The sequence below is a fragment of the Lissotriton vulgaris genome, chromosome 9, assembly GCF_964263255.1.
Source record: "Lissotriton vulgaris chromosome 9, aLisVul1.2, whole genome shotgun sequence".
Taxonomy (NCBI): domain Eukaryota; kingdom Metazoa; phylum Chordata; class Amphibia; order Caudata; family Salamandridae; genus Lissotriton; species Lissotriton vulgaris.
Window position 1 is genome coordinate 1,095,687,248 of NC_141697.1, and position 20,366 is coordinate 1,095,707,613.

Consider the following 20,366-nt stretch of genomic DNA (forward strand, 5'->3'; position numbering starts at 1 on the left):
AAAACGCCAAAACATAAAATGGTATTAACTTTTTGTTATTACCATTTTGTTTCTTTCTGCATTACATGTGGGCGGAGCTGGCAGGGCCGGATCTGTTTCCCACTCCTGAATGCGCATGACTGGCTAGGTCAGCCCTCTCGGGCCACCCAAACCAGTCATGCACACTCTCCACGTCACCATACAGGCTGCATTGTAGCCTACATGGAGAACATGCTATCCCCTACAGCCCCTGGCTGGACAGCATCCGAAGCAATCACAACGCTCCACCTGGAGTGTTGTGATTGACTTAGGGGAGGTAGGCTGCCTGCTGCCTGCTCCTGTTCCTGCTTGAGGCAGGAGAGCAGGAGTGGTGAAAACGTGGGACCCGGGCCGGCAGTAAGGTTATTTTTTTTTATAATTTTTTTTTATATTGACACTCCTTTACCCCTAATAGAACCTGCGCCTGACCCACCCCCCACCCCCCACCCGCGAGCCATGCCGGACGCTACTGGCAAATAGACTTTATAATTTGGTTTAATTGAGGCTTCTGTTGTGGAAATCCACAGTTTTGGAGAGAATTAAAATTATCAATGGTACGAGAAAAAAACATTTTATAACTTGTTATGGAATGACCAAATGGTTCGATAATTTTTCATTACAAGCATTCCTTTTTTTATACTGTGCATGTAAGGCAGAGCTGTAACGAACCACAAGTTGCTCAGTAGTTCCTGCCCCCTTCCGCCAAGGTAAAAGTGAGTTCAATTAAGGGTATAATAGATGAGCACGATCATCACAACAGTAATGCTGATTTGCAAACTATTGTTCTGATAAAGGAACAGTTATTTTTGTTTTGAGTATTTAAAAAACACTTGATTGCAAACTAATTACCCTCATTTTACTAGAGCAAACATGCCTCTCAGTGAAATTATTTAATATGCTTCATTTTCTGTGATGCTATATATTATTTTCAGTAGATTGAACAATAAATTACATTTTGTTTTTCTTAAACTATATTCAGAGCATGGCATATTTTAAAATGATCACACAAACTTTGTATCAAATTTATACTTCTGTTTAACAATGCATTTTAAGATGTCCCTTTCTTAGAAATTGTATTACTTTTGGGAAATTAACTGCTTGATGTGGATATCTGTGTGTGCTGGCTACGCATTATAATGGCAAGTCTTTACAATGGCTCTCGGAGAAACCTGTAAGGCCATCATTATGGCGATAATTCCAGGTCATGTTACAAAATGGCAAAAGAAAGTTTGTACAGTTAATTTTAATAGTTCTATAATATGTAATGACTTTCAGTTGGAAGAGCGATTAAGCAAAATAGTGAAGAATGTGAAAGATTGTTATATTATTCCATCATCGTTATGTTTCATAATTATGCTTTGTGACATGCAAGGGCATGGAAGCCCTCGGGTACCCTGTAATGCTAGGTTCTATTAGTGACCTAAGGCATGACATTATCTTGTAGAATGTAAAGCCTGAAGTGTTCCATTATGCTTATAATTAAGTCGTTATTTAATAATTGACTCTTAACTGCTCAGCCATTAGAAAATATTACATTTCAACATAAATCTATTCATCATTGCAAAGACAAAATGTGTTTTAATCCTAGAATATTTAGTGTTCAACACCTGTGGGAAAACTTTCTCAATTAGTCTGTAATTTGCTGAGATCAAATATTTTAAAAGGATTAAAATAAAAATGTTCCCTCCCAATTCACTAACTTACCTATCCCACCAAATGAGAAGTGATCAGTCTTCAGGTGTAAATTTGATATTGATCATTTTTGCTATTCTCTTGTTTAAATTGGTTATTTTATATACCTGTGTAATGCTATTCTCTAGTCACATTGATTTCAGGCCCTGGATCCTCTGTGTGCCTTCTCATGTGCATGCCTCAATTATCTGATCTTCCTCTGCACTTTTAAACTTTAGAAAATAAGCAGAGCCTCTTATTGGCGCTAATAATACTTTCCTATAGTTATTTCTTAGGTCCATATTAATTCCAGACCGTGCTTAATTTGTAAAATATTAAGTGCAGGTGCTCAAATTTTTTAAGGAGGCCACACCCACACACCCCTGGCTCCACCTACTCACTCCACAGACTCCACCCACATCCTCTATTGGCTCCACCCACCCACACCCGGAACTAGTATTGCTGAACTTGCCCTAACAAAGGTTAGACCAAAAGCTACAGATTGAAAGGTCAGGAAATTAGCCATGTGCATCGCCATAAGGATTCACTACAGGGCAGTCTATAGCCTGAAATGTGCACCTGTGGCTGAGGGTCAGTCACTAGCCACATGTCATCGAAGCACAGATGGGCCAAGCTGTGGCACAGCAAGATCCTGAGGAGGTGCCTGTCACCCACAGGGGTGTAAGTCTGTAAACACCACACATCCACCCAGAGAGGTGGAAGACTGAGCATCACACACCCTTGACATCTCACCTCCACATCCCTGGCCCACAGGAAGCCCATCAAGGCCCCATTAGCTCCTGTATACACAGGCTGTCAGGATCTGACTTGCAGGACCCCTGCAGGTGCTCGGCAGTGGGTAGAGAGCCATGCGAAGGACAAAGCGCCTGTCTGGAGACAGTGCTGCAGCGAGCGGACCCGGGTAAACTCTGAAATGAAAGCCCTGCTGTTCCTTTCTGATAATGCTCATTCTAGAATGTCACTTATTCACACCTGACTACCCCACCCCTTCTCCCTAGCTGCAACCGGACCTGACCCTCCACAACAAAAGCATCAATCAATGCAATGCACTTGCAGGAACGCAGGCTTGCACTCGCAATATCCGATCACAACGTAATGTCTCGCAGCCGCTTGACCCTAGATACAACAGCAGCCTTGGCCCTACCACAGAGAACAAGACGTGATTCATTGTGATATTATATATAATATTTATACAATCTATTATTTTTAGGTGAGTCACACCAATAATTCATAGACAAAAGTTGCAGTTGAGCTCTTTTTGCAATTGCTGTTCATATTTAATTTCCTGCTTAATAAGGTCCTCTAGGTTGTTAATCGCCACGCAATGTCCGGTTTTGTTTAGCATTACTCCTTATGGACATAAACAAAACATTTGAGTCTCTTCTAACCATTCCAAGCTTCAAGTCGGGTAAACTGTGAGAAAAAGTGGTGATGAATGTTCACCTGCAGTCTCCCTGGCATTGGCTCCATTAGATCACTGGCAAAAAATGTGTTATGGTGGGCCTGCATCCCAGGCCAAGAGCATCAGCATGCAATGACAAGTCAAAAGGAATAATGTATGGCCTGCTTCTGCTGGGTTTTCATTTCAGTGCATGCAAGTTGTTAACAGAAAGCAGCTACGCGCTTTATTACTTCAACGATGTATTAAGGTTATTGCTGAGACTGGAACTTTCCAGGACCCAGTCTGCCTTGCCCACAGCTCACCCATCAGCCCGCCCTCAACTGTAATAATTAACCAATGTGAAAGAAAATGCTCCTTGAAAAGCAGGTGTGCACTACTGACATCACTAACGCGATGCAGTCATCATGCCTGGACCTGGGTGGGCCATCCTACAGGAAGGACGACGACACTGGGCAGGTAGGTACATTTCTTTTTAATATATATTGGGCTCATCTCACTGGGGAGATAAATTCAATAGCCCCGGCCTTGTTAAAGTGCCTGTGCTTAGCACCTGAAAGCTCCTGCACAAATTAAGCACTGGATCTGCCATATTCAATTATGTACACAAAAGAAATTGTCGATGGCGATTTTTTTTTGTTTGTTTAAAAAGCAATAAAAAGATGCATAAAAAAAATGCAAACATGAATTTCCTCACTTTAATGTGCAGACATTGTTGAAAAAGGCATTTTGTTGTGTTAGAGTAAAACTCAATCATTGAATAGAACCATGACTCATTGTGAACAGCCTTTTTTCTGAATTATAATTACAGTCTACATGTAAAAAAAAGTGATAAAACATAGTAGACTACTAAGGGTTGTCTATTAACTTGTTAACTTTTGGTCTGTTATCGCTTTACTGTTGAATGGCAGTAAGCTAATTTTGAAAGGGCAATAGATTTCCATTTATATTTGTGAAAGATATCATTTGTTTTCCATTTCACTTAACTTATTTGAAATGTAGTCAAATTAAATTAAACTGTATCTAGTGCAGATTATAGTGTCATGTGCTGAATTTACTACTTCTCAGCATATCTGATCAATGAAATCACCATGTGTTTCTGTGCTTTGATGTATCTATTTTCAGTGTCAGACATCTTTATTTCTTAATGCTTTTGGAAGAATGAGTCCTTAAAAGTAATGTGCCAGCAGTGTGCGAATAGGTACTTCTTCATAGTTGATTCATCCTTTATGTACAGAGAGGTCTACATCATTACCTAAAAGCATAATGGTCACATAACTGTTTTTTTCCCAAAAATATGACTGTCAGTAACTTCCACCAAGATTTGAAAATAGTTTTTTTTTTTTTATTGGAAAAAATTTAACAGCACCATCAATCTCTTCTCTAAATACATCATTCATATTACTAATTAATACAAATTATTCCTAAAGCAACTTAAAAGATTCCCATAAAACATCACACCACTAATAATTAGTGAAAATGTTTCTTCATTCCTAAGATTTCCCAATATGTCTCAATGGCCATGAGACAAAAACTAAGCTATTTGAGTGTCCAAATAATATATGCAGTAAGACTTAGTTCATAACTTCTTTACTCTAAACCCTGCACCAACCGCCAACTTGACCAAAGTTTGTTAAAAAGCTTGATGGTACATACCCTCTTTGCGTTTAGTAACTTATGGCAATACACTTTATCCATCTTATTACGCCAGTGGTTCATGGATGGTATTTTAGTGGACTTCCAATTTGCCAAAACAAATGGTTTAGCTACCAAAGATTCAATAAAACACAGCGGATTCACTTTGGTGGTGAAATTATAGGCAGTTGATGGGACACCAAAAAGGGCTTCCATCGGATCCGGTGTAATCACTCATCCCACCCAATTACTTATTTCAGAAAAGATCCCTGTCCAAAACTCTATTTAGAGCAGGTAAATATCGTATGAACCCAGTCACCGGGCTGCGATCTGCATCTAAAACGAGAGAGATCAGCAGTATTTCTGTAGGGGTGCAATATAGCATTAAGTTACAATAGATGATCATTGGCTTAAAATTAGCCGTTCAAATAGCTTTTTTACTAAAACGATTTTAATAATCCCAATATTACTTTGTAATACTACAACCTGTAATATTGCTTATGCTGTTGATGTTCTTAGTTATTTAGAATCCTGAATGTTGATGGAAAAGTGTGTACCAATTACTGACTCCCCTAAGCCAAGCAATGAAAAAAACTTTTCCTATTTTCTGTACCGTGACGTTCGGTTTTACCAAATTGACTGAACAAATATGTTTAAATTGAGTAAAACAAAAAAAAAAAGTAATGGACACAAAGGTCTATATTCTATGTCTATGTTCTATGTTTGCGAGTAAGTTCTTGCCAAGAAATAAAACCCTTATTATGAAAAAAATCACCTAATGTACGAAATCCCATATTTTCCTAATGTGCTAGTATGGAGCGCCTTAAGCTCAGATCTAAAACAACAAGCCTAAGCTTCATCTGAGGGTGGCAATATGGGATCTGATATGCTTGCCAAATGCAGATGGTACAAGAGCTAACTCTCCCTCCTCCTGAGGTAATGTAAGTGTTGACAGCTTTAACCCTGGGTCGATTGAGTTCCATAGAAAAGACTAGATTTCGCCTTATAGTGCTCCAAAAAAAGCCTTTCTTAGCTTAATTGGTACAACGAAAACAACGGTAATAAATTAATTTTTAGAAGTGATATGCGGCCAATGATTATTGGAAGTTTGTTCCAGCAATTGAGCAATGCACATACTTTACTAAGGGGACATTTAGTGCATATAAATCATTATAATTTGCGGTAATCTTAATCCTGAGATAACTAATCAGTCGTGTGGCTAAAAAAGATGATTGCATAACAAGTGGTAGGATCTTTGGCAAGCTATTAAAAATTAAAGCTTAATATTTTGCTTGATTGATTTTATAGCCCCTATGGCTGTTGGCTCAGAATTCTTATTAAAGGGACGTCTAACATGATCTTTGTCGGTCGGCTGAGGCGACCGATGCGGCTCAGAGCACCATGAGTTAGTGAGGCTCCACTAAACCCTCGTAACTAGCCCCCCCCCCACACCCCCCACTCTCTGGAAACAAATGAAGGGGGAGAAGGAAAATGCTCATTTTGCTGCTGAGTGCATTACAGGAGCTACTCACTGGGAGATTTGACATCTGGGCGGCAATGGGAGAGATCGCTGCGGGACAGCAGGAGCTGCTTTCTGCATGTCGTAACCTGCAAGTCACGCTGGAGTTCTCCAATCTAGAGGGGGCAATGTAGCCAAAGATGCCCCCCCCCCCCCCACGGCTGGCCAGAATGGAGACACCAGCTGCCTCAGCATTGGGAAGCCCCGGAGAGGACTCTGCTGATGCCGCTGCCACAGGAGGACGATCTGCTGCAGAACAAGTCACCAGAGCCGGATGATGTCGGCAAGTTGCAACCAGGAACTGTGGTGAGAGTGCCCTGGAAGCAAAAGGGAAGGGCGGTACTATGCACCAGCAGCGTCAACTATGTCCTTCAGTGGCAGATTTTTTAAAAAAGAACCAAGAAGCAGGCTGAGCCATAGTATTTTGTGTCGTTTTTTTTCTTCACAATATGCAAGAACTGGACACCAAGTCCTGAAGTGGCAGGTGCAAAATAGTTTTCTCTTGTTGCCACCAATTTCAATCAAATGGATGTGAGGGGCATTATTGAATTTTTGTATTCGCTTATATACATGGATCAAACCATTGAATCCTCCCCAATTACACAAATCAAGAAATACAAAAGTGTTAACCCTTTAAATCTTAGACACAACTTTTCAACCCTTTTATCTGCGGAGTAGATTTACACAAAACAACTAAAAGCACAATTTCTGAGAAAAGTTCTACAACCATGACAAGTTTCGTTTTATTCTTTTCTACTGTTTTGATTGAAGATGCAAGCAAAGCATTCTATTGGATCTAAAATGTTATGTTTCTCTCCCCTGCCCACCCCACCTTTACCTTTCCTTGCTCTTTCAAGAAAATTGGCATGCCATCCTAAGATGACTATACTAAGCGATTGCCAAATTTGGTGCAGACCTGTCCATGTTGTCAAGTTGTACGCAAGTCAAAACACTTCTTGTGTCATTTGAGAGGTCATCAGTCATGTTTTTTGACATGTCATAAGTGATGACATATGAGGTCATTAGAAGCACATGATGGTGGTGCAAGTTAAAGTAAGTTAACTAAACATGAACTGTTGAATTTCCATATTTTTTCATTTTTTAATCATTAGTTCTTGTCTCATTTCAGCACCTAACTATAACAACACTTTAATCTTGCATCTTTCCAGTGAATTGTCCTACCATGTGTAACTATAACACCACTTTAATGCAACGCTGCAGGTGGTGGCCTCCCCTTGCGGGGTGGGTTTTGGGTGCAGGGGCACAGACTAGTCCCTCTGGCCACACCCTCTTGCACATGGGTCCAGATTAGGTTCTGCATATTGTCACTGTTCTCAATCTGTCACTGCACATTTAAGGGTGTGGAAGGCTTCAATTCTAAATAATTAATGCACAGTGGTGACACCTACACACAACTTGGTGCCTCACATTTGAAAGTGTGATGAGGCTACAGCGGAGTCTGATTGTGTTACCTGCTAGTGCACAGGAGCAGTCGTTGAAAGGTTTCCTGTTCTGTCTGGTCACTGGTGGAATTCAAAAGGGGACAAATGTGAGATTAGGTTAGAGTGTCCACCAGAAAGAGCATTTTCAAAGGAAAGAAGCATGTGGATCCTACTTTCTCCTCTATATCCAGTTTCCCCAATCTCGTTGTCTTATTACAAGATTTTACCTCCTACACTGCGAGAGTCCCTGTAAGCAAACAGACTTTGGAGGTCGCAAAGCATGCCTTTTTTTGTGGATCTAGCCAACACAACCTTTCGACAGAGTATCACATCTCCTGAGAACGCAGCACAAATTATTCTCTTAATATAAAAGATCCTAAACATTTTTGACGGAGGCTTGGAATCCTTCATTTGGTTTAATTTGTTCTGAAAAACAGTTGTTGAAGACTGTTCACATTCCAAGCACTTCTGTTTGTTCCAAGAGTGTCTCTACTTATCATTCAGTGTGCACCAAGGCATCCACTTCGAAATAAAGGGGGTGTCTGAAAGCCACTGGTGATCTGTGCTTTATCCCTGCATGTCTATTTAACTGCATAATATTCTTACTCCGGCATCCCAACATGTCAGGCCATCAAATCTGGAGGGTGTCTATTGCTCCTCTGGTGCACCACTTCTCTGTGATTGATGATCTGTTGACTGTGTACTCGTGAAGTTCTTCTAGTAGTTCCTGGTTCGCTAGGCATTGGACGCTCAGGATGTGTGACCTCCATCATCTTGCTTCTCAATTGTGTGAACAGGGTCAGTGCTTATTATTTTGATAGATCATCATCTGTTTCCTTAGGATTGGGTTTAACCTCAATTCCTGCAGTGCCGGATCCACCACACTGCCTGTTAAGCCTGTGTTAACATAGCAAGTGAAGCTGGGACCAAAGTGGTTAAGAGATGTGGCCATCCTTATGCTCTGTAGCTTTCTCACTCCTTTGCCACACTTCTTTTATAAAAAATAATAATAGTCGTAATAAAATTTAAAAAACATATAATTTTGAAGAAAAAAGGTTTTTTCCCGATAGGGCAGTCAATAGTTTTGTATGAGGTCACTGCTGTATTACTTTACTGCTAAAGTTTGTTTCCTATGCCCAAGCAGCTGCTCCAACAATTTATTTTGCAGACATCTGATCTCTTCAATCTGGGTGTTAATAGAAAGTTCATGTCTGATTTTCAGCAGACTAATGAAGTTACAGTGAATACACCGACATTTTATTTCATTTATTTAGTATGAAATCCCTACTAACTGTTTTGTGAGATGAATGACTTTCATGAAAATGTTGGCTAAAGGCAGTGTATAATTCAGAATGAATTGCATTTTTTTTCTATGCTGCTGCAGAGGACTGTTAGTGCTGAAGACTAATCAGCCTAACGGAAATAAATGATTCTTTAAAAATGTCAAGTTGGATTTTTGCTTTAATGCCGTTTTAGAAGTAGAATCGCAATATTTTGTTCATTTACCGAGGATAGCTTTGTTGAATTATGTTTGGCTTACCCTTCTTTTGCCACAAGTTGTCATTTTCCTCTGATGCAAATGGCGTGGCTCGCATCAAACCATATCCGAGGTCTTCTAATGCACTAAAATGCAATTTGCCCTGTACCTATCGTATCACGACTGGATAGTCTTAGTTTCATTAGATTATTTATCATCTCATAAAGATGCATAATAAAATGAGAAGGAGGGGGGAGGTAGGTTCCCAATGTATCTGGTATTTTAAATTTGTTTGTGTTACAACTCGCATTTTCAGGTATTCGAGTGGTATACAACGTTTACAACAAAGTTTTTACCACGCACTACCACTACAACGCAGGCATTACCACGCATACCATTACAACGCATTGCGCTGGGGGGCGCTCTAGCATAGGGAATAAGTATAATTTTATATCCAACACCTTCCCTAGTGTCCACAGGGACTGGAGTTGGAATATAAAATTATACTTACCACTATCCAGCACCTCTAAGCGCTATGCGTTGTAACGGTATGCGTTGTAAATACCGCGTTGTAATGGTGTGCGTGGTAAAAGTATGCGTTGTAACGTCATACATCCATTCGAGTTTCATAAGAATCCTCTGGTCTGTGAAGTATTGTGTGATGGTTTGCCTAGAACAATCCACTATATGCTACTGATTTTCTGTACTTAAATTTCTAAGATGCTTCATACACATATCGAAAAATGTCCCACATACTTTTGTGTTTACCATACTTTACAAATCGGAGGATTCGTTTTTAGCACATCAGTAACTGGAATACCTAAAAAAGTTGTAACACAGGGAAAGAGAAGGACAAAATGTTAACGGACTTACTAGGTACTGACTTGTACTTTAGAGCATCATGAAGTCCCAAGCTACATCTGATGGCCTATGGACAGATGTAGTGGTTTAGGTTGTGTACTGCCATTAATAATTAGCAATCGAACCTCAGAAATTGCTTTAACCATCCCCTAATAAAAAGCCTTGTTTGCCACGTGGATTTATGAAAGTCGAAGTAAAAGTGAGCATAGTAGATCATTCATTTGGTTGACAAAGTAGGACTACTGCTCCTACGCAATTGCTTGTCCCAAAGCATAATTTCCTCGTTGCTTGGTTAATTTTCTTACTCCCCCTACCACTTGCTGTGGTTTTTTGCATATCCTAAATTGGATTGGGGTAATATTGACCTCTTAACCTGTATTATAATGGAGCTCACAGCCCTCCTGTCAGGGTACGTATTGCCAAATACCCTAAAAAGAACATGGATCTCTTACCTGTCTTTGTCGAGTTCTGCGTGCCAGCTTGGTACAGGTTGCTCTGTTTTGCCTCACCTAAACTGACCGTACACCTTCAGCTCGTGATGGTCTCAATATAGGACACATACGTAACATAGAGATCACAGTTAGACTGCTTTTAAAGGCACAATGCATGTCTTGAAATACATGCATGAGAAAATAAATTCCCATCACTTGCAACTTAAAAAGACTCTTACCTGTAATCAGAGTGACTGCCCAGAAGTAAGAGGACCTCCTGGGTTTGTGCCTGTGAACAGTTTTAAGGACCGAAGATGTGTTCTGCCGGCTTTCATGGCCACTGCTCTGTTGTGCTTTAAATTTGAGTGTGATTGGCCACTGCTTCGGGCAGTGCACTTATAACACACTCCGAGTCACTTCTGAAGCACATCTTAAAAGCAACAATGTTTCTTGTGAGCACCACTTCTGGCACTGTAGTGGCATGCCCACCCCTTCCAAGTAAGAGTCAGTGCCAAACTTGGAGCCAAGGTTGTACACATCCGGCTACATTTGCTTAACTTGTAAGTGGCCAGTGTGCCCAAATTGATAGCCTGGTGTGAGATTGGTAAACTCCCCTACAATAGAGGAAGAGCGATTATTAGGATGTGGCTGGCTTTGTATTGATCTTTGAAGGAATGCAGTCAATAGCGCAGCAGGGGTAATTGGGCTCAATAAGAAAAAAAAATAGGAAGCTCTGTGCTGGTTTTGTACCAGCAGCTATAATTGATGTGCAGTCCGGCCCCATTGAGCACCTTGGTCCCGAGGGCACCACACCTGCTGTCCAAATGATAGCCTTGCCTCCCCAACAGCTAATTCTTTAGAACAATCCGTATTTAGAAAGATCATTACCATCGAAACATACACAGAGGTAAGACCTATTTCCTGTGCCTGCAAGTGGTCTTGTTTGGTGTAAGAAAGTGAATTATTAGTTGGGGTGGATGGAAGTCCACCACAAGTCGTAAAGTGGCTAAGCTTTTGGGTCCAGTTAATTGTTTTAGTAATTTAAGCCCAAGCTCAACCCCTTGTATTATGGCACAGAGCAGGCAATCTTAACGTAAAAAAAGTGTAAAGCATTTAAAAGTACAAAGAGTTAAATCAGACACCACATAATGCAAATCCCCCTTCCTATTAATAAGAGTAGAGAAATGGTTGATAAAAACACAAAATGATAAGCATCCAATAAGGTTATCGGAGTTATGAAATTTTACAGAATTGAGTAGCAATTGCACCAAGAAAAATTAAGACCAATGTAAGGCAATGGTCGTAGTAGACTGGGACCAAGGTGCAGCTTCAGTCCGACAGTGATGGATCCTGTTTGGGTACACCCAGTGGATTGATACCAGTGAAATTCTGGAAGTTAAAAACGATTCTAAGTTCCATTTCAGAAAGGGACTTTCCTGAAGAAAGTGACATTTCTTCTAAGTCTCAACACAGATAGGAACTTTGTCACTTGTTGCGAAGATATCTCCTCCCAGAGCGGTTTGTCGCTAAAACTGTAGTTGCTGCTGTGGAACCGAAGGCTTAATACCTGAAACAGGTTGGTCCAGCTACCGCTCTGGAGCTTTTGAGACTTCTCACTGGAAATGTTCTAAGTATCAATGGAGAATGGCACCTAATTGTTTCTTCAAAGGTGTAGGGTTATTTCAGCAGGACGGGTCTGTGGAACTAACAGTCTGAAACATTTTCCAGCTTGTTCCCTGAAGCTCTGGAGTATTCATTTTTAAAGGTTTCCACACTGTCTTCTAGTGTCCAATCAACCTCAGGAGTACACTCTAAGGCCACCAAGACCCTTTGTGGCACTTAGAGACTCTCAAACTCTCAAGGGTGTCAGAGGCCAACAGCAGGGGCCAATCCAAATACACTTTCAACTGGTTAGCTGAGCACATCAGCAAAAAGGCCACTTGCAGCTTGTGTCCATGTAGCCATACAGGAGGTCATCAAACTGACACTTGAAGCCAACTTATTTTATTCTGTTACAAGTGAGCAGGTCCAGCCCTTCAGGTCTCCTCAAAGGTCTCAAATAGCGAGTGCAGTCCTCCTATTTTTCTACCGGTCCAGAAGTCACACACCGAGTGCTCCTAATAAGTCAAAGATGTGGAAACTCTTCTCCCCTTTTGTAGAGCCTGTGTGCCCATCCAGAGGAGTGGTCTGGGTAATGGGTAGTTTACTCCTTTGAGGTCACTCAAAACTGCTTCTTGGGGTAGCTTTTTTCCCCACTGGGTTTGGTACCTGCCTGACTAGGGGGATAAAGGCTGGGCCTTTCCAGTTGTCACCTCCCATTTTACTTGTGAAAAATGCAAGTGGCGCAACATGCACAGAATCACCAATTCAAGGATCAAAACACAAATAATTATACAGACTACAGCAAGAGATTTCTTCATTGGTGCTTCATAAGTAAAAAGCCTTAATCTGTCCCTACACTACTTCTAGCGTGATATCCCTACTCAGCATTTCCCCAGGCAAGTTCCCTGAAAGGTGTCAGCATGTGAAGACTTCCAAAGAAGCGCACCCACATCAATTGGGTCAAGTAGCATAAAGCTACAGAGATCGTTCTAAGATGCTCTCTTCTTTTCAGGTATGGCACAAGTGTTCGGACTCTGTCCCTAACCCAAAAACAAAAGTCAAAAATCCCCCCCACCCACCCCCACCCCCGAATATATCTCAAGACCACTTCATCCAATTAGACCCCTCTTGTTGGGTAACCTTCAATGAAGTAATGGACATCCAGGCTCTTGTTCGATAACCTTGGTTCCCAGGCCTTTCAAGACACGAATGACATCCTCCTATATTATCGGCTCCGTTTGTTCAAAGGCATCCTTTCCTCCCTAGGTTTGTTCAACTCCTAAAACAAAGATGTTATTCCAACTAACGAGGACAAACTCCTGCACCTGCATCAGAAACGTGAAAGGAGAAAATGTCACAAGCACATACATTTTAATTAGCAACCTTCAACACTTGAACGAACAGGGAGAAACGAAAGTTAGGCCTTCCAAATTTCAGCTAACGTAAGAACAGCACACACGTTTAAGTACGTGTGTGTGTGTGTATATATGTATGTGTATGTGTATATATATATATATATATATATATATATATATATATATATATATATACACACACACACTGTTAATATACACACATTATAGGAGCCTTTATAAAAGATATGTTTATTAGTAATAAATATACTTCACACATATATGGTTACCTAATTACATACATTTACTACCTTAATTATATGTGGATGCAGACCACTCATGATTATAATGCACCCCTACAAAATAAAAGAGCAAAGTTGCGCTCTATCACAGAGCAGGCTGCTTTTAAGTTTGAAGTTCAACCCCCACTGGTCTTCCTGTCAGAGGAAAACAACTCCTCCTCACATCTCGGCCATTGTCCCTGGTCTGGGAGCAGTGTTCACTTCTCATTAAAGTAAAGCACTTGATTGCCAGGTGCTGGAGAGCTAGTATGATTGTTTTCTTAAATATTTATTTAAAATCCTTCTTCACAGTGAAATTGAGCTTTTAATAAATATTTGAGTGGCTGAAATATTTTTCTAGATGATCCCAAACCAGAGATATAGAATTATTATTTTAATGTGTACTCTCATATCTCATATGACAGCCAGGACCCTTCCATAGAGTAAATAGCCTTTGAAGGCTAGTCACTGTAGGAACACGGTAACATTAATGTTCTGTGTCCCTTTTTTAATCCATTATTTGCCACCTTTAGTGTGTTTCATCTTTCACAACAACCTGCAACACGAATATAATCCCACTGTACTCTTCAGAAGAAATAAGGTTTATGGGCTCCTGTGGTTCTTCATCCAGGCAGTATGTTTTTTATGTCCTCGCCAGAAAATTAGAGAGATTTGTTACTTGATATCAATGTCATGCATGCAGTCTAATCAGTCCAGTCTGAAGGGCAAATGGAGCACTACTTGATGAAAAAAGAACTATTCTAAATCCACGAGCCCTCACAATTAAAAGTACTTTAGCTTCTTGGTATTCAGATTGACATTTTAGACCATGAATGCCTTATCTGAGACCCTCGGCCACCAATTGGTGGAAGGATGCTGTTTCCTATATGCTTGGAGGAGCTTTAAGAAACTTTTTTTGTAGTTTGCCTTGGCATGGACCACTCAGTTTACCGAAAAAAGGAGTGATGAACGTTGATGTTTTCCCCTGGGTAGTGGAACATAAAAGATGTCTAATTACAGTCCCCTTTCCTCAGGACCCACATCATCTCATGAGGCAGATTTTCTTTCTTTTGAGCATGTAAAATCCCACCTCAAATTCCTCGTACTTTGACATTCGTGCCCAAACATGTGGCACAGTATGTACATAAGAATGAGACCTACCAGATACTCATTCTAAGGCTTAGCTTAAATATTGATGTTTAAATCGGTCCACCTGTGAGGCATTAGTGCCCTAGTGTTATAAACCGATAGCCATGTTATTTCAATTGTTTTGTGGCCTCAGATGAAATTTGCTAAATGTTTGGAAGTGAAAATTAAAACTGTACTTCCATTTACACCTGTAGAGGCTCAATAACTATAATATTTCTTACGGAAATTCCAAAGCTAGTCGTTCACTGGTTAAACACCATATAAACGTTGCATGTTTTGGCTGTTCATTTAAAAAAATGTATGCATATCTGAGGGTGTGCACAATTTGCATTGCATAGTTGAGGTTTGTTGTGCTACCTTACGGAGATTGTAGTAAATAAGAATGGAAACCTGGAGTATTTCGGATGTAAAATAGGCTTAAATGCTTTATTTATAGATGAATCAGAATACAATTATAATAGGATCACGAATCCAAAAAAATAGCCTGGAATTTGCAGTTTCTGGAATTTATAATAAAGTGCATGATGTAGTTAAATGAATAATGACTAAGAAGGTCAGCCTCCTGATTGTTTCATCCTATTGGTTGCTGAATTTATTTCCCTTATGACTAATTCAAGCTTATTTCTCCACCACCAAACTACAGTTGTTTGAGAGTGTGAAAGGATTCATTTGCCTTTAAAATGGAAGCCAATAACATGCAAGTTCCTTTGTTGTCAATGTTCTTGAGCCATTGGTCTAAAAACACATCATCAGGTGTACGTATCATATGTAACCTAGGGTGCATAAACCGAAACCCGGCTATTCATAATGTTGAGAAAACTAGCTGCATTTGTTGAAAATGGACAACCAACACCCCAGCTCAAGGAAGTCAAAATTTAGACATTCCCCTCCATACTTATAACTGTATAAAGAAATGTAGCAAGATCACTCATATTACTTTCACATTAATCAAAAATGACCAAGGGCTGTCCTTAAATCGGATTGACTGGGGCCGTGCCCTGTTTAGAAAGAAGATTTAGTGTCTGTTATGGGGGAGGAGGGGGCGTTGCGATAAAGGACTTGATTGAGACCAAGCGGGAGCGATGGGCTGCTGTTTGCATAACATTGAGTGTGGGAGCTCCCTGCTGCGGCCCTTTTGAATATTGGCGCCCAGGACCTGGGCCCCGCTAGCCCATGCCCAAGGCTGGCCCTGAATGGACCATTATCAAAGTAGAGACAGATTTTTACTAACCATTTACAATTAAGCAGCTGTGACCTGGAGTACTCCATTTAGGTGCATTCACGATTATATTTTGTAATTTTATATCTTGCAGATCTGTTAGTATTTACAGATTGCATGATCCAGTATTTTAACCTCTTTCTAAAAAATAAAAAAAATACTTGCATTGATAGTTATCCTAGCCTGCCCTGAATACATCTGACCTGTGGTCCTGACTTAACTAAAACTGCACAGATAAGGAACTGTCCTCCTGTCCAAAACATTTGAACAAATATTTCTGGGTTTGTCCAAAAAGTGGTGTCCCCATCACATACTGAAAGATTTCTTATCTTTCACACAGATTTAATAGGCTTTCATTGCATGCTGCTATATAGTTTTTAGAGTACTGTCTTGGATACTCAAATTTTAAGTAATCTGGATTTGTAATTCCTTGATCCATGACAACCAAGATTTAATAGAGGACTATCTTATGTTGCTTCATATTCCACCTCATTTCAACAAAAATAGTTTATAGGAGAGTGTCTCTCGCCCTCCTAGTCAGCCTAATGTTACATACCACCTTTTAGTTGGTAGCCATCCATACCAAGTGTCCCTTGACTGCTAAAAATGGTGTTCCTACCCTTAAATATAGCTATATTTTCCATAGTCTACATTTGACTCATTTGAGGCACACTATATCTAGGCAATTCTACTTATCATAGCGAAGTCCAGTCATGAGATACACTGTGTAATTGTATTATTACCAAATTACATGTATATAGAGTTTTCACTTCTGCTTTGACAGTTTGCCAAACTGTTTTAAAATTAGGGCTCATTTCACTCTGAAATCGAATTAGACCCCCATGGCCTCACGTTTGAATCTCAATACCCTCCATAACCCATCAACTTCTCTGCTCCGTTTTGCTGATATTTGGGCCCTAAATTTTTTTTAGTTCCATTAGTTTCTAGGGTATTAGCAGCACAGTTGGGTGACAGATTAAGGAAGCACTACAGTCTCACCACTATGTGATCAACCATAATGGTGTTATATGTATTGTACCAAAAGGGGCGTGGCTACAACCTCGGTGTTGGGGGCAGCCTTTTTGGTCATATTACCTCCCTCAACTCAGAAATAAATTGCAGTTGAGAATATTTGTGAAGGTAAAGCAGGGATGTAGACACTGTTTATTGTTCTGGTGCTCAGATATTTTTTAACCAGAGCCTATATGTATAAAAAAGTGAAATGTATGGGATGAAGTCTTCCTGAACCTTTAACTTCTACCTAAGGCAACCTCTATTAACATGGTCAAAAGCTGTAGCAAAGTCCTAAAATTCCTTACATGGTGGTTCCCTGCTCATGTAGGTTGCATTTAGGGGTGGGGAAAGTGTGCCTAATAAGCTTTTGCGTTATTACGCAAAACTTGAAAATGATTTAGATGGCAATAATGTGTTGTATTTCAGTGCAGAATGCGTACTGGCATCCACTTTCAATGCGTGGATGCATTTTGCACTCTAAAAAAGTGCAAATAAACAAAAGCACCACAGACAACCCCTCATATTTTGTCGGTCGCATTGTTACCCTGCATTTGCCTTAATTTTTTACCTCGAATTGCGCTTAATTACGCCACGTAGCGTAATAGCAAATCACCAGAATTAACACTAGATTACGCCAAGATTGTAAGGCAGTACTTAATTTGTGAAGAAGTAAGTGCCAGTGCCGTTCACTGGAGGGCGCTGCAGCTTGCACCACCCATTGCCCCCACCAGCGCTGCCAATGGCAGCACCTACTCAATGAGAAGCCCTCACACGCCTACAAGTTTGATAGTTCAGACTATTCCAAGCCACCCAAAGCTATAGTAATGGCTTGGCCAGCAAGTATTATTTTTTTTATGTATATTGACTCATTAAACAATGTTGATGTACTCATCTGATTATTAGACAGCACCACAAATATGGTGCACTGACTTTAGGGCCAGTGCTGACAATTCAGTGCTGATGCTGAGCACTGGAAACCACTGGTTCAAATAAAGCACTGTGTAAGGTATTTTACTCCTCCACCAAAGCTTTAAAAAAAAAATACTGTTGTAGAAGTTCACTCAAAAAATATATACTACACACAGGAAGCCTGAAGACTCGTGTATAAACGTACACGGGTGGGTGGAAGCACCAAGGGGCGGCTCTGTTTTGCCTTGAGCCTTCAGTGGCTTACCCACCTTTAGATGTTGGTAGAAGCATTCCACAGTGCCAATCCAGCTTGTGTTGAAAGTTTTCCATTGTGATGTGTTGTTGGAAGAGTGTGGCTTCCGAAGGGGTTAATGCAGTAAATGTAGCCAAACTGCTGTATTTTTTTTATGGCACGTATGTACTGCAAGGGAGGAAAATGAAAGCTTTCTTCGTAATGGTCCGATACACCCAGTGACAGATTTCCAGTGCAGACATAAATAGTTTGATGGTTTTTGCTGTAATCTACGCTAAGTGTTTTCACTAATTCCTGGCAGGGCGGGCCCTCTGGTCAGATGTCAGATGAGTCTGTTGGCATCGAGTCCTTTGGGCAGTCTGGAGTTTTCCTGAGAGCATTGTGTGTATCGGTCTTGGCATCAGCGCTTCCTGCTTTTTGCATCTTATCGAGCCCCACATTTGACCACTGTGATGTTTTTCTTTCTTTCTTGTTCGGCTGCTATTTTCAGCTTGAAGCCTTCTACTCCATATTTACCACCGAACAGCAAGACCATGTCAAATCCGTGGAATATTTAAGAAACAACTTCCGGCCAAGGCAGAATCTGAACGGCAGGGCGGTTTTCAAATCCGCAGTGAAGGATGCTTGGAGCCAAGACTTCACCGACTTCCTAGGAAATCCACTCGGCACAGAGACGTCAAAAGGTATATCTGCGTAACTATTATTTGTATGTAATTTAAAACTGTTTCGCCCGGTCAAACGAATTGTTTTTTTGACACACACAAACACTCTTAAAATTCAGATGTATTATTACAATTGGTTACCACGTAGCCCCGTTTGCCTTTACTGTGTCCATTTTGTTTCTTATTAATAATGGTGTTATTAAACTGGTAGGGTATGCCCAAAGGGTGGCGTTGTCAAAATGGTACAGCGCTTTAAAAAAATTCTGTTGTGAGTTTTAAATCCATCTGAAGTTGGTAACCCCGGAGTTGAAGGGTCAGAGCCGTTACCTGGATCCTGTTGAATTTTCTAAATGTTGACCTGGATTCTGTTTAATTTTATACATATTTGCTGTGTTTCGTGTTGGTTTTGGTGCTTCCAATCATTAGAGTTGGAAATCTTTAGCTGTACTCTCTGAAAGAAAGTAGTCAATTTTTGGTGGGAAGATTAACAACCCTCTATTAATAATGTTTGCGTTCTGAGCTTTGTGAACATTTTCTCTTTACAAACTCCATATTATTGTACTGCAGTACCTGTGCACCATATAGCAATGCTTCTGTGTATCAATTCCATGCATGTTTCCATGTTCACAAACATAAAGGCTACACAGACATTATATAATGCATAGACAGGGACCCTGGTTTCATTGCTTTATTTTGTAATTTTCTTCTCTTATACCCAATTAATACTGCCCTTCTCATGGCAGTGTTACTGATTTCACTGTATAAATCAACTGTTACAGTTGCGTATTTTGTGTTTATTTCAGTTTGTCTATTTATACTGCAACTATAATAAATCAAATATTATTAATCTCGTTGGCTTAGCATCCAGACATAAGTGCAACTAAAGTTGTTGCACTGTGCCCATACTCTCTCCACACAACTCCTTTGAGCTAAACATGGACTGCTTGCCTACATCTACCCAGGGAGTCGAGTAGCCTTCGGTAAGACCCAATAATGTCGAGGTCCTCCTGCTTTGACTACGGGTTACCAGGCACGCTCTGCTTTCTTCCTTTAGTGGACAGTGGCGACCCCTCCTGCTGAACGCCTAGTGATACCCAACTACTTACAGCTGTCTTGAAAGTCGTGTTCTCAGATTATAAAATGGTCACGAGCACAGGTGTTGAGAGCTGTGCAAATGATGCAGTGAGACTGGTATAGCTTAGTCACTGAGATTTTGGAGGTGTGTAACTCAAATTTCCCAACTAAAAAAGCAGTGGTCTGCAGGCTGGAGGGGTGAGATAACCAAGTTTCGGGTGGATGGTTTCAGTGAGAAACAAGGACAGTACTGATTTGCGTTTGGCGGATCTCCGTCTAGAGTGGCACTGTGGGTGAAAGACGATGGTTTGGAATGCTACCCTGAGAATTGCCACTGGTTAGTCTAATTGCAAACATTTATCCAATCACCTTTTGGG

The 20,366-nt window shown here is 40.5% G+C and overlaps 1 protein-coding gene across 6 annotated transcripts in view; it reads left to right on the top strand.

The window, feature by feature from the left end:
• LOC147692851 (receptor-type tyrosine-protein phosphatase gamma-like) overlaps nt 1–20,366 on the top strand; it is a 1,083,817-nt gene that overhangs the window by 611,223 nt on the left and 452,228 nt on the right. For all 6 annotated transcript variants that reach the window (XM_086939073.1, XM_086939071.1, XM_086939072.1 and 3 more), the window contains exon 8: nt 18,744–18,936. In XM_086939073.1, coding sequence (XP_086795199.1) covers nt 18,744–18,936 — 193 coding nt within the window. The remainder of the gene's footprint in view (nt 1–18,743; nt 18,937–20,366) is intronic.